The sequence below is a fragment of the Rhinopithecus bieti genome, unplaced genomic scaffold (genome assembly GCF_001698545.2).
Source record: "Rhinopithecus bieti isolate Rb0 unplaced genomic scaffold, ASM169854v2 scaffold_65, whole genome shotgun sequence".
Lineage (NCBI taxonomy): Eukaryota > Metazoa > Chordata > Mammalia > Primates > Cercopithecidae > Rhinopithecus > Rhinopithecus bieti.
The window spans coordinates 5,088,546-5,100,699 of record NW_016803344.1 but is presented as its reverse complement, the minus strand read 5'-3'; the positions used below and the strand labels follow the sequence as shown (position 1 = coordinate 5,100,699).

The following is a 12,154-nucleotide window of genomic DNA, read 5'->3' as shown; positions in this document are numbered from 1 at the left end:
CTCTTTGGGAGGCCAAGGTGGGAAGACTGCTTGAGCCCAGGAGTTCAAGAACAGCCTGGGCAATATAGTGAGACTCCCCTCTCTATAAAAAATAAAAAATTAGGCCGGGTGCGGTGGCTCACATCTGTAATCCCAGCACTTTAGGAAGCCGAGGCGGGTGGATCACCTGAGGTCAGGAGTTCGAGACCAGCCTGACCAATACAGTGAAACCCTGTCTCTACTAAAAATACAAAAATTAGTTGGGTGTGTTGGCACGTGCCTATAATCCCAGATACTCGGGAGGCTGAGACAAGTGAATTGCTTGAATCTGAGAGGTGGAGGTTGCAATGAGCCTAGATCGTGCCACTGCACTCCAGCCTGGGCACCAGAGTGAGACCCTGTCTGAAAAATAAAAGAAAATATTAGCCAAGCTTGGTGGTGCATGCCTATAGTTCCAGCTACTCAGGAGGCCGAGGTGGGAGGATCACTTGAGCCCAGGATGTCCAGGCTGCAGTTGAGCCATGATCACGCCACTGCACTCCAACCTGGGCGACAGAGCTGAGATCCCACGGAATACCAAACACACCAGAAAATCCACTGTGATATAGCCCACCTCAGGATCCCCAAGTCACAGAGCTAGATCTGCCCAGTGACTCATATAATCTGAACCGTGACTTTCTCATCTCTAAAATGGAACAACACCACTCACACACATGATGAAGTTTGTAAAGTACATGGCATTTCCCAAAGATAGGGAAAGTGTTTTCATTTCCTGAGGATACCTTTTCTGAAAAAAAATTTTTTTTCTTTGAAATACAATGTTTTTAAGCACGATGAAAATTACTTAACTGGGCCAGACGTGGTGGCTCACGCCTGTAATCCCAGTACTTTGGGAGGCCGAGGCGGGTGGATCATGAGGTCAGGAGATGGAGACCATCCTGGCTAACACAGTGAAACCCGTCTCTACTAAAAATACAAAAAATTAGCTGGGCATGGTGGTGCGCGCCTGTAGTCCCAGCTACTCAGGAGGCTGAGGCAGGAGAATGGCGTGAACCTGGGAGGTGGAGCTTGCAGTGAGCCCAGATTGCACCACTGCACTCCAGCCTAGGTGACAGAGCAAGACTGCATCTCAAAAAAAAAAGAAAAGAAAAAAGAAAGAAAATTACTTAACCAGGCCTATATTGCTGTGTCCTTTACACCTCCAAAATTACCTCTAAAATCTAACTGTGAGGGCTGTCCGCAGCTGTGAGCCCTGCAGCCCTGTCAGCTAGGAGAAGCAAACTGAATACCAGGCTGATATCAGTTCCCTCCTTAGACAAGGCCACAGAAGGCTATCGGAGCCCATTACAACTTGACGCCCAAAGTCCTAATTCCAGACTTGCCAAGCATCTGCGATGACACGCTGCCTATGTGCAAAATTCTGAGAACATGCTTTGGAGAGGTGAAAGCAACTAGTTTACCTGATAGAGAATTAAGAGAGTAGGCTGGGGGCGGTGGCTCACGCCTATAATCCTAGCACTTTGGGAGGCCAAGGTGGGTGGATCACCTGAGGTCAGGAGTTCAAGACCAGCCTGGCCAACATGGTGAAACCCCCGTCGCTACTAAAAATACAAAAGTTAGCTGAGTGTAGTGGTATGTGCCTATAACGCCAGCTACTCATGAGGTTGAGGCAGGAGAATCATTTCAACTCGGGAGGTGGAGGTTGCAGTGAGTCAAGATCGCACCACTGCACTCCAGCCTGGGCAACAGGGCGAGACTCCGTCTCCAAAAAAATAAATAAAATAGCAATAGGCCACGTACAGCGGCTCACGCCTGTAATCCCAAAACCTTAGGAGGCCAAAGTGGGTGGACACCTTAGGCTCAGGAGTTTGAGACCAGCCTGGGCAACACGGCAAAACCCCGTCTCTACAAAAAAAAAAATACAAAAATTTAGTTGGGCATGGTGGTGCACACTTGCAGTCCCAGCTACTCAGGAGGTTGAGGTGGGAGGATGGCTTCAGACCGAAAGGCAGAAGATACAGTGAGCCAAGACCTTGCCACCGTACTCCCCGCCTGGGCGACAGCAAGACTGGAAGAAAGAAAGGAAAGGAAGGAAAGGAAGAAAGGAAGGAAGGAAAAGAAAGAGAAAGAAAGAAAAGAAAGGAAAGAAAGAAAGAAAGAAACTAGCAATAATCTGGGCTTTTATTTTTAACTTTTTTTAAAAAATAGAGATGGGGTCTCGCTTTGATGCCCATGTTGGTCTCAAACTCCTGGCCTCAAGTTATCTTTTCACCTCACCTTCCAAAGTGCTGGGATTACAGGTGTGAGTCACCATGCCCAGCCTAATCTGGGTTTTAAATGTCAGCCTTGTCAGTCAATGTCTCCAAGTCCAGGGAACTCTAGGACACACCATGTTGATCAAATTTCTCACCCTGGCCGGGCGCGGTGGCTCAAGCCTGTAGTCCCAGCACTTTGGGAGGCCGAGACGGGCGGATCACGAGGTCAGGAGATCGAGACCATCCTGGCTAACACGGTGAAACCCCGTCTCTACTAAAAAATACAAAAAACTAGCCGGGCGAGGTGACAGGTGCCTGTAGTCCCAGCTACTTGGGAGGCGGAGGCAGGAGAATGGCCTAAACCTGGGAGGTGGAGCTTGCAGTGAGCTGAGATCCGGCCACCGCACTCCAGCCTGGGCGACAGAGCCAGACTCCGTCTCAAAAAAAAAAAAAAAAAAAAAATTCCTCACCCTAATGGGGGAGTCACAGAGTAAATCCTAGTCTGGGTGGCAACTCCTTTCCAAACCTCTTCAGGGAATAGTGGCTGGGCTACACACATGTAAAGTCTTATTTTTATTTATACAACTATTAGATCTTATAACGATTACAAACCAGGAATTTATAATGATTGCTTACGCAGACGGCAGAGAATCCACTACTCAGGTTTCTTAGTTTCTACTTCCTTTCATAGGAAGACAATTTTAACTGAATCATTAACTGAATAATTAAGCAAATTAATTATCAGAATAAACTATACTTTAAATTTAGTATTCCAAAGCTAATTATTTTATGACCAAGTTAAACACTGACCCATTCTCATGTCCCCGCCAAGGGGCTTCTGATTCAAATAAAGTACTTTTTAAAAGTACTGCAAAGAGTTCCACATTCCTGGTTTTTCTTTCTCAAAAACTTTTCCTATTAATCTAAAGTTTCAAGCACTCATACATTTTGAGTTCCTTTCTGCTCTAACATTTCATTACTCCCCAAAATAACTACTCAATAAAACATAAATTGAAGTCCCCCAGCCCCCACAATGAAGTTGTTCCAGTTTCCTCTGGTGCATGTCACAAACTGAATCCTGAATATGCTTCGAGAACAAATCGCACTGTACCCTGGTTATCTGTTTACTTGTGTCACTTGGCTAGATTATAAGCACCTCAGAGGCAATGACCTGTCTTCATCTGCGTTTACCCAGCAACTAGGACAGTATCTGGCACACAGCTCAAATTACTACATACTTACCTATCAAATAGATTCATGAGTGAAGCAAAAGTTTCCAGCCACCATCTTTGAAAATGGATCAACTGAAATTAAACGCAAATGTGTACCTATACAGCATTAAGATCAAAGATTTGGGATCTCAACATTAGAGTCCCCAAACTGCAAAATATCCAAATCTGTTTCAAAATCTCTCAGACTTTGATGGGCATACAAACCACCTGAGCATCTCATAAAATGTAGGTTCTGCTTCAGTAGGTCAGGATGGGGCCTAAGAGTCCACATTTCTAACAATGTCCCAGATGTTTCCATAGACCACACTTTGAGCAGAAAGCTTGTGTAGTCAATTCTGCATTCCTTTTTGTAGCTAAAGAAGCTGTTGTTTAGAGATATGAGGAGGCTTACCCTGGATTACCAAACTAGCAAGTGGCAGAGGTGGAATGTGAAGTCAGGCCTTCTCACCCCAAAGCTAGCACCTTTTCCACTATACCACATCACTGGCCTTTTGAGCTAAACAAATACAACCAGAGGGATGTATAGCTTTACTCCATCACTCAAAAAAGCCCTCCAAGCCAGCTTTGCCCTTTAAGGAAGAGGGAGGAGGTAGAGCTAGAAATATCAGTTGTTGGGGAATCAAGCCAGCCAGATGCTCTTGTTAAGAACTTAAAAATCATTCAGTCCTTCAGCTAAGACTCCTTAAGAAGGACCAAACAAACTTTAGGGGTTCCTAGATGCTCATCCCTTTACTAATGAATAAGCCACAGGAAAATATGATCACTTTTCCCTGTCTCAGTGATACCGGAAGTATCAGGGCTCAAGAGCACACGTAACCAAACTAGTTTCTAAACAAATGGCTTGGCCCTGCATGTTCTGACTTTGGCTAGAATATTCAGATTATTCAGCTCTGTCCACTCCACACCTTAAGAGCAACATTGGCCGGGCACTGTGGCTCACACCTGTAATCCCAGCACTTTGGGAGGCCGAGGCGGACGAATTAGTTGAGGTCGGGAGTTCAAGACCAGTCTGGCTAACATGGGGAAACCTCATCTCTACTGAAAGTACAAAAAAATTAGCTGGGCTTGGTGGTGCACGCCTGTAGTTTCCGCTACTCGGGAGGCTGAGGCAGGAGAATCACTTGAACCCGAGAGGCACAGGTTGCAGTGAGCTGAGATCCGGCCACTGCACTCCAGCCCAGGCAACAGAGCAAGACTCCGTCTCAAAAAAAAAAAAAAAAAAAAAAAAAAAAAAAAAAAAAAAAAAAGAGCAACACTGGTAAACAGCAGCACATCCAAAGGAGGGTAAAAAGGAAGGAACAGAAGCACCAGAAAATGGACAGTCAATGAAATGTAGAAGGGCTGTCCTAGAGAAGTGCAGGCTTGAGACATAAGCACAATCGTCCTTGATCTGTCATTTAGAAGTGGGATCAGACCTGTTCTCTGTGGCCCCAAGAGGCAGAAATCACAACCCGTTTTCTAGTTCACAAACGTCTAGTGTCAAAGCTGGGATTTGTCTCAACCCTTCAGTCCCCGTATCCCACATTCTTTTCACCAGCCCAGGCTGCTTCCCTATGAAGCTACCATCCCAACCTGTAGCAGAGGTGGGTACTACAGAACGACAGGTATCAATCCCAAATAAGAAAGGTGATTTTACAGTGGAGCTGTCCAGAGACAGACTAGGCTATAGTGTGGGAGGATAGGGCACCTAATACAAATCCTGTCAACAGAGGGGTTCAATCAGAGGTTAATCACTTGGCAGGAATGCCACAAAGGGAATCTGGGCATTGGATGGGTGGCTGGGTGAGATGAACCTGCAACCTCAGAGATGAATTAAACTCTTCCTGCTGTATTTTCCTCTAACATTTCATTTGTAAACTTAGGGGTTTGCCTTTTCTCATAGTTACTTTTACCTCTGTGTCTTCCTCAATGAACTGTGTGGGCCCTTGTGGGGAGAAGGCAGTGTCTCATCTATCTTTAAACTCTTACTGTCCCTAAGACTATCCCTGGGAAGCCAAGGAAACAGTTTCATCTCGCCTATTTGCCAGGCATTCTACATACATCAACTTATTCCATATCCTCACAAGAGCCCTAACAAGTAAGCATTGGTAGTATTTCCCTTTTCACACAAGGGGGAATTGAGACTGAGAGAAACTAAGTAACTGCCAAGGTACTACTGGTGAGAGGGAAAGTTGCATTCAAACTGGGAATCTTTTGCCCACATCACCACACTGCCTTCCTCCGAGAAGAAACGTAATAAATGATGGCTGACTTGAGCCAAACAGCTTAAAAACAGACCAGTACTATAACCAGCTAGATCTGTAGTTTCCCATTGCTATGCTCAGATTTTCCCCTTCTAAATATAATCATCCATCTGCAAAATGACCAACTAAAGTTGTTTTCTAATATCCTCTGTCTCACACACTCTTAAAGACAGTGACACAACACAAAATAATTCTGAGCAAGAAGACTAAGTTTTCATAAGAAAATCCTCAAGGCCCCAAGAGCTCTGCCCCTCCTCCTGGTGGGCCCCGGCTCCATGCCAAGGCTCTGGACCCCTGTAAACAAATTAAGTCTTGGTTTTACACCTCAGAAATGGCTGGCTTGCACACATCTTCATAGGATGGTCTCCAAGACCTCCCTCCACACTCAAACCCAACTCTGGACAACTCAAGGTTTCTCCAAGCAAAACAGTCCTGCTCAAAGGTCTTCACGTGTAGTTAAACTTCCAAACAAAATCTATCTTGTGTTACAAATCACATTATAAACCTACTCTGGCAGGCACTTAAAAATATCTAATCTACCTGCCAAATGGGGCAAAATAAGGATTTTGTCATTTGAATCAAAGGCACCAGCATGTTTGGATAGCCAACACATAGGGCCTCTGGTACTCCATCTGTCTTAAGAAGTAAACCAAACTCAACCTAGCCAACCATTTTTCCAAACAAGAAACTTAAGCGTCACTGAGGGAAATTCCCACTGCTCAGTTCCCTGGGTGGATTTCGAGTTTTCTATCCCTGGGCCTCTAGGATAAGAGATCCTGCTGGCACATGCACCATTGAGACACTGTGCTTTTCAACCTGAGATCTTGATTCCAGAGAACCATAGTTAAGTTCACTATAAATTTCACTTATTACGGTGTCTTCACACATGCTTATGTTTTAGAGAGACTTTATTAAACAGGAGAAAACCACTCTCACTCCAGCAATGAGCACAACTTAATGAAGAAATATCTCTTGTGAGCTCCTGGCCTCTATGCATCCATCAGACATTCTCAGCTACACCTAAATTAACCTGTAAATGAACCGATTTGCATCCATAAATCCACAGAAATGTACCAGTGTAGGGTGTTTCAGATGCCAGTCTCCATTTCCAAATCTTATACAATTCTCTTGTTAAATTATGATCTTGTCTACAACTGTTTTCATCTTTACTAAAACAGGAAAAAAAGGACGATCTGAACCATCTAGAGTAGATATTTCCTTAGCTAGTTACCAGACTTAAAAATAAAAGAATCTTTGATATTTGACCATCTTCCATTTTTTTATTTTCTTTTTTTCCCCACATGTTCTCCAGAAAAGTATGATCACCTTTCTTAGGGAAAAACACCAATGGGCATGGTTTAGAAAGGTACCAAAAAAGACCTAGTTTTGGGTGATTTTTGTCACTTCACCTAAACTCTGATCTTGGTTTCCATCCAGCTCTCAATGAAAGAACTTTTCCATTTGACAACTAAACCAAAGAAGTCTGACCAACAATAACTTTATCAGAAAAGAAAAGTACACTTACTCAATATCCATAATTTGCCACACTCTTTCATATATTATCTTAGCTGATCCTCACATAGCCATGTGAGGTGAATATCATTTCATAAATGATATTTAAGTCCCTTGAATGGCAGAGACCACATCTGGTTCACATCTACATTCTCAGCACCAAGAATGGGGACAAGGACACAGTAAGGGCCTGCTACGTGCTTAAGAACGAATATATGACTAAAGAAAAATAAATGAAATTTGGAAAAAACATGTAATCCAAATTTTGCTCTAGGCCCCTCACCGGAACCACTACCTGGGACACACCTACACACTGCAAATACTCTACTCAAGCTTCTGAGGCCTGTTTCAAAGCTTCTAAAGCTTGTTTCATCTTTCCAAAGTGTATGCCTCAAAGATAGCATCCACATTTGGCTACACACCCAGCAGGGAATGGCCAGTTTCTGCTTCACTTCTTTTTCCCCTACTCAGCACCACACCTTGCACAGGTGGGTGTTTAATGAACTGAGTGTTTAATGAACATGGTGATGGCCATGATGACACCCTTGGTCATTATGGGAGTAAACAACACAAGATGCCCACAGTCAACAGAAGAACTGGTCTCTGAGTTGAGTTCGTCCCCTCGTGAGCCTCATTTTCCTCTCTTGTACAATGGGAATAACAGAACTTACCCACAAGTTGTTTTTTTTCATTTAACAAATGCTGACCATTAAGCATGTGCAAAGCACTGTGCTAGGTGGTGGGGACATAGTAATGAATGTGACCATCATATCTTACCTCGTGGACCTCACAGTCTCAGTGGATGCTGAGGGGTTTTCCAAACTTACAAGGACTATACAATTATGAAGTACCCACTCCTTCCCGTTTCCCAACTTCATTAATGCCATCACCATCCAACCAGCTGCCCAACCTATAAACTAGGGAATCATCCTCTACTCCCCTCTCTCCTTCGTCCTGCCCACTCCCACAATTACAACAAATCACCAAGTCTCTTTTGATTCTCCTTCAGAAAAGTCTCAGACATGTATTATTTCTCTTCCAGTTTCCCATGCTTTTACGCTAGGCCCTTTGTTCTCACCTGAAGAACTGCAAGTCTCCTTGTAATAATGATAATGACAAGCATTTATCTGTCACTTACCATATGGCAGTCATTGTCCTAAGAGCTTTGCATGCATATTTTCATCCAATCAGGCAGATACTAGTACCCCGATTTGTAGAGGAGGAATGTGAGGTGCAGAGTAACCTGCCCCAGGTACACAGCTAGTAAATGATGAAGCTGTGGCTCAAACCCAGGTCCGAAAGATGCTAACCTTGCCCCTTATGAGATTCTTGCCTTCAGTCCCTTCCTGGTCAGTCTACACTTCTTCCTTTAAGTTGCTGCTGGAGTGCTCTTTCAAAATTCCAAGCAGATACGATGACTCTCTGCTTCCAACACTTTGGGAGGCTAATACGGGACGATCGCTTGAGGCCAGGAGTTTGAGACCAGCCTGGACAACACAGCGAGACCTTGTCCCGACAAAAAAAAAATGTTTTGAATTAGCTAGGTATGTGCCTGAAGTCCTAGCTACTCAGAAGGCTAAAGTGAGAGGATCATTTGAGCCCAAGAGTTGCAGGCTGCAGTGAGCTATGATTGCACCACTGCACTTCAGCCTGGGTGTCAGAGCGAGACCCTGTTGCTTAAAATGAATAAATAAATAAAAATAAAGGACAGCTAAGGGCTCCTCACCACTTCCAGGTCAAGGTCCAAAGACTACAGGCCACTCTCAGTGTTATCTCCTGTCCCACCCACAGACTCAAGAGGCAACACTGTTCCTGCTTCCTAAACACACCCAACTCCTTGCTGACCCACCTCACATTCTCCCTCCTCTGCCAAGTCTTCTTTATCCTTTCCCCCAAAACAGGTGCCTCCTCCTCGGCAGCCTCAGCCCACGTACATACTCACGTTTCTGCACTATTATAATCATTTCCTGCTCTCTCTCTCTCACGCACACACGCTCCCACCCCACACTTCCAATTCTGAGTTCCTGAAGGGCCGGCACAGAGTATTTTCATCTCTGACTCTCAAGGTCCCAGCATACTGGCAGGTGAATAAGTAGACTACCTGAATGTGGTAGTGTTCACCTCCCCACACTAAGACCTTCCTCCCAGAGGATGCTAAACAGAAGGGTAGGTTACAGTAGCTCCCATTCTCTCAAGCAAACTCAGGAAGACAGCCTGTTTTCAGGAAGTCTGACAACTGAGATTGGTCCTCTGCAGTCGGCTGACGAGCTCTCCCACAGCCCCTTGAAAGTCAATTCAATCGCCAAAACTGCAGAAATGGCTGGGCGCAATGGCTCACGTCCATAATCCCAGCACTTTGGGAGGCCGAGGCAGGCAGATCACAATGTCAGGTGTTGGAGACCAGCCTGACCAACATGGTGAAACCCCATCTCTACTAAAAATACAAAAATTAGCCAGACATGGTGGCGCGCACCTGTAATCCCAGCTACTCAGGAGGCTGAGGCAGGAGAATTACTTGAACCCAGGAGGCAGAGGTTGCAGTGAGCTGAGATTGTGCCACTGTACTCCAGCCTGGGCAACAGAGCAAGACTCCATCTCAAAAAAAAAAAAAAAAACAAAACTGCGGAAACTCAGTGAGCTCCAGACCAAAAGATCAGAGGAGAATAGTAAACTGACACTTTACTCCTGCATTCCAAAATGCAGAAAGGTAAAAACACTGCCTCTGATGACCACAAACAGAGGATCTGGACTGAGGGAGAGTCATCAGAGGAAAAAGCTAGAGACAGCAAAATATAACCCTGTTCCCATCTCCGCAACTAAGCTGGAGTCCAGGCCACAAATGGACCACTGCAGCTGCCTCCTCACTGTTCTCCCTGCTCCCACCCTCATCCCCCACCCACTGTCCAAACAGCAGCCAGATGATGTTTCAAAAACCCTGTCAATAAGGACACGTTCCAGCAAAATACCCTCCAAAAGCTTTCCATCCACTTGGAATAAAATCCAAACTCTTCACCAACAATTTCAAAGTCCAACTCCCAACCCCTTTATTTCATATCACTCTCCCTCCAAGCACTACATTCGGGACACAGGGGTCTCCCTCTTCTGTTTCTTACAACCTGCCAACCTCCGAGCCTTTTCCCATGCTGCTTTCCATGCCTGGAAGGCTCCTCCCCCAGATTTTTACAGAGCTGGTTCCTTCTCCAGACTCAGTTCAAACTTTACCTTTTCAAAGAAGCCTTCCCTGACCATTCTATCTAAAGTGGCATCCCTCCCACTCCACCACTCCCTATCAGACCATCTTTTTGTGTGTTTAGTACTTATCACCCCCGGACAATATTTTCTTCATTTATTTTCCTGTTTCGGTCTTTTCTCCCATTAGGGTTGAGTCTGTGTTTTGTTCACCCCTATGAATACAGCGCACGCACCAGGCACTAAAAAGAATTACCAGAATATCTGTTGACTATCAGCAGAGAAGCATCCTCAAGATAGGCTATTTTGTTCTCCTATTAGAATGCAGAAAACATCGATGTAGCCCCTACTATGTGCTGAGCACTGTAAATCCATGATTTTCCTTTCAGAAGGGTAAATTAGCTCAAGGTCACACTGTTAGTCACTAGCAGACTTCTGAGAGAATTACTTCACTTCTAAACCCCTCTCAAAGAGAAGAGATGTCGTTCTGTGTTTCACTCTCACATGGCCATAACAAGAAAAAGCAAACATTTCTAAACAGCTTTACAGTTTTAAAGCATTTTCACATTCATCTCACTTAAGAAAAACACAAAGCACTTAGAATGCCCAGAAAGCCATACAACAACAGGAAGTAAAGTAAGCAATGCCTCAAGATTCGATGCCGGGGCCCTGAATCCCAGTAGTGGGGACTGGGGAGGAGTCGGGAGTCTCTATTTCTGGTTCAGAGGGATGGGGAAGCGGTGAGTCACGGGGTGAAGGCTTGCGCCACGGGAAACTTTGGTAAGGCCAAGCTATGAGGCAACAAGAAGTGAATCACAACGCTAGAAGACACCTTAGGCCTCAACTGAGGCCAAACCCTGGCTGACGGATGGGGAAACTGAGGCCTCAAAGGGAGAGCAACTTGCTCGAGTTCACTTAGCAAGTGAACAAGCAGGAATCAGGGGGTCTCCTCTCCCCCAGTCCCCTTTTCTCTCCACCAAGGAGGCTTTTCAACGAGAATTCTGAGTTAAGGGGATCGGGGAGAGGCCAAGGGCAGCTCACAGATTCCACCGAGGAGCCGGGAGAGGGCACAGGTAGGACCAGGAAGCACAGAAATGCTAGGATGGGGGCAGAAATGAGCCGCGGAGGAGGCAGGGGCAGTAGCTAGGCAGGTGGGTGAGGCCAAAGGGAGCAGAAAAAGGCGGAAGAGAAAGGGACAGAGTGCGGACGGAGGAAAGTGCTGTGAGATTGGGTCTGAAGGGGCCTGGCGGGGTGGAGAGAGGGTGAGAGGAGAGAGCAGAATAAGTCTGACGATGGAAAAGTCCAGGGATCGCGGAGACATTGAAGGGAGTCGGAGAGGGGGTCCCAGATCCGGCAAGAAGTCTGACCCGGAGAGTTCCAGGGTCAGACCAGACCCCGAGGTGAGTCACGAAGGGGGAAGTCCGGGCCCAGGGAGCCTGGGGGGAGACCGTGGGAAGTCTGAAGGGGCCGGGCCGCCTCACCGCGCTTGTTTTTGGTGCCGTGCTTCTTGGCGGCCGTCAGCTCCTGCTCGATTTTCTTCTCTAGGAACTCCTGTTTCTTGCTTAACATCTCCTCCGTGTCCCGCAGCCGCTGGATGGCCTCCTGGGGGGTCGGGCCGCCCTTGCCGGCCTTAGCCCCTCCAGCCCCGAACAGCTTCCCGAACACCGACATGGTTGCTGCTCGCCGCGCCGGCCTTCGCCGCCCGCTCCGGCTCGGCTCGGCTCCGGCGCCCGCTCCCAGCCCC

The 12,154-nt window shown here is 46.2% G+C and overlaps 1 protein-coding gene and 1 long non-coding RNA gene across 2 annotated transcripts in view; one reads left to right on the top strand and one right to left on the bottom strand.

The window, feature by feature from the left end:
- Positions 1-12,154, bottom strand: part of CHMP4B (charged multivesicular body protein 4B) — a 43,300-nt gene extending 31,146 nt beyond the window's left edge. The window contains exon 1 of the mRNA XM_017878474.1: positions 11,892-12,154. Coding sequence (XP_017733963.1) covers positions 11,892-12,081 — 190 coding nt within the window. The 5' untranslated portion in view covers positions 12,082-12,154. The remainder of the gene's footprint in view (positions 1-11,891) is intronic.
- The window catches only part of LOC108533630 (uncharacterized), a 17,799-nt gene continuing 16,170 nt past the window's right edge, over positions 10,526-12,154 (top strand). Inside the window, exon 1 of the long non-coding RNA XR_001886775.1 lies at positions 10,526-11,810. This is a non-coding gene — a long non-coding RNA (uncharacterized LOC108533630). The remainder of the gene's footprint in view (positions 11,811-12,154) is intronic.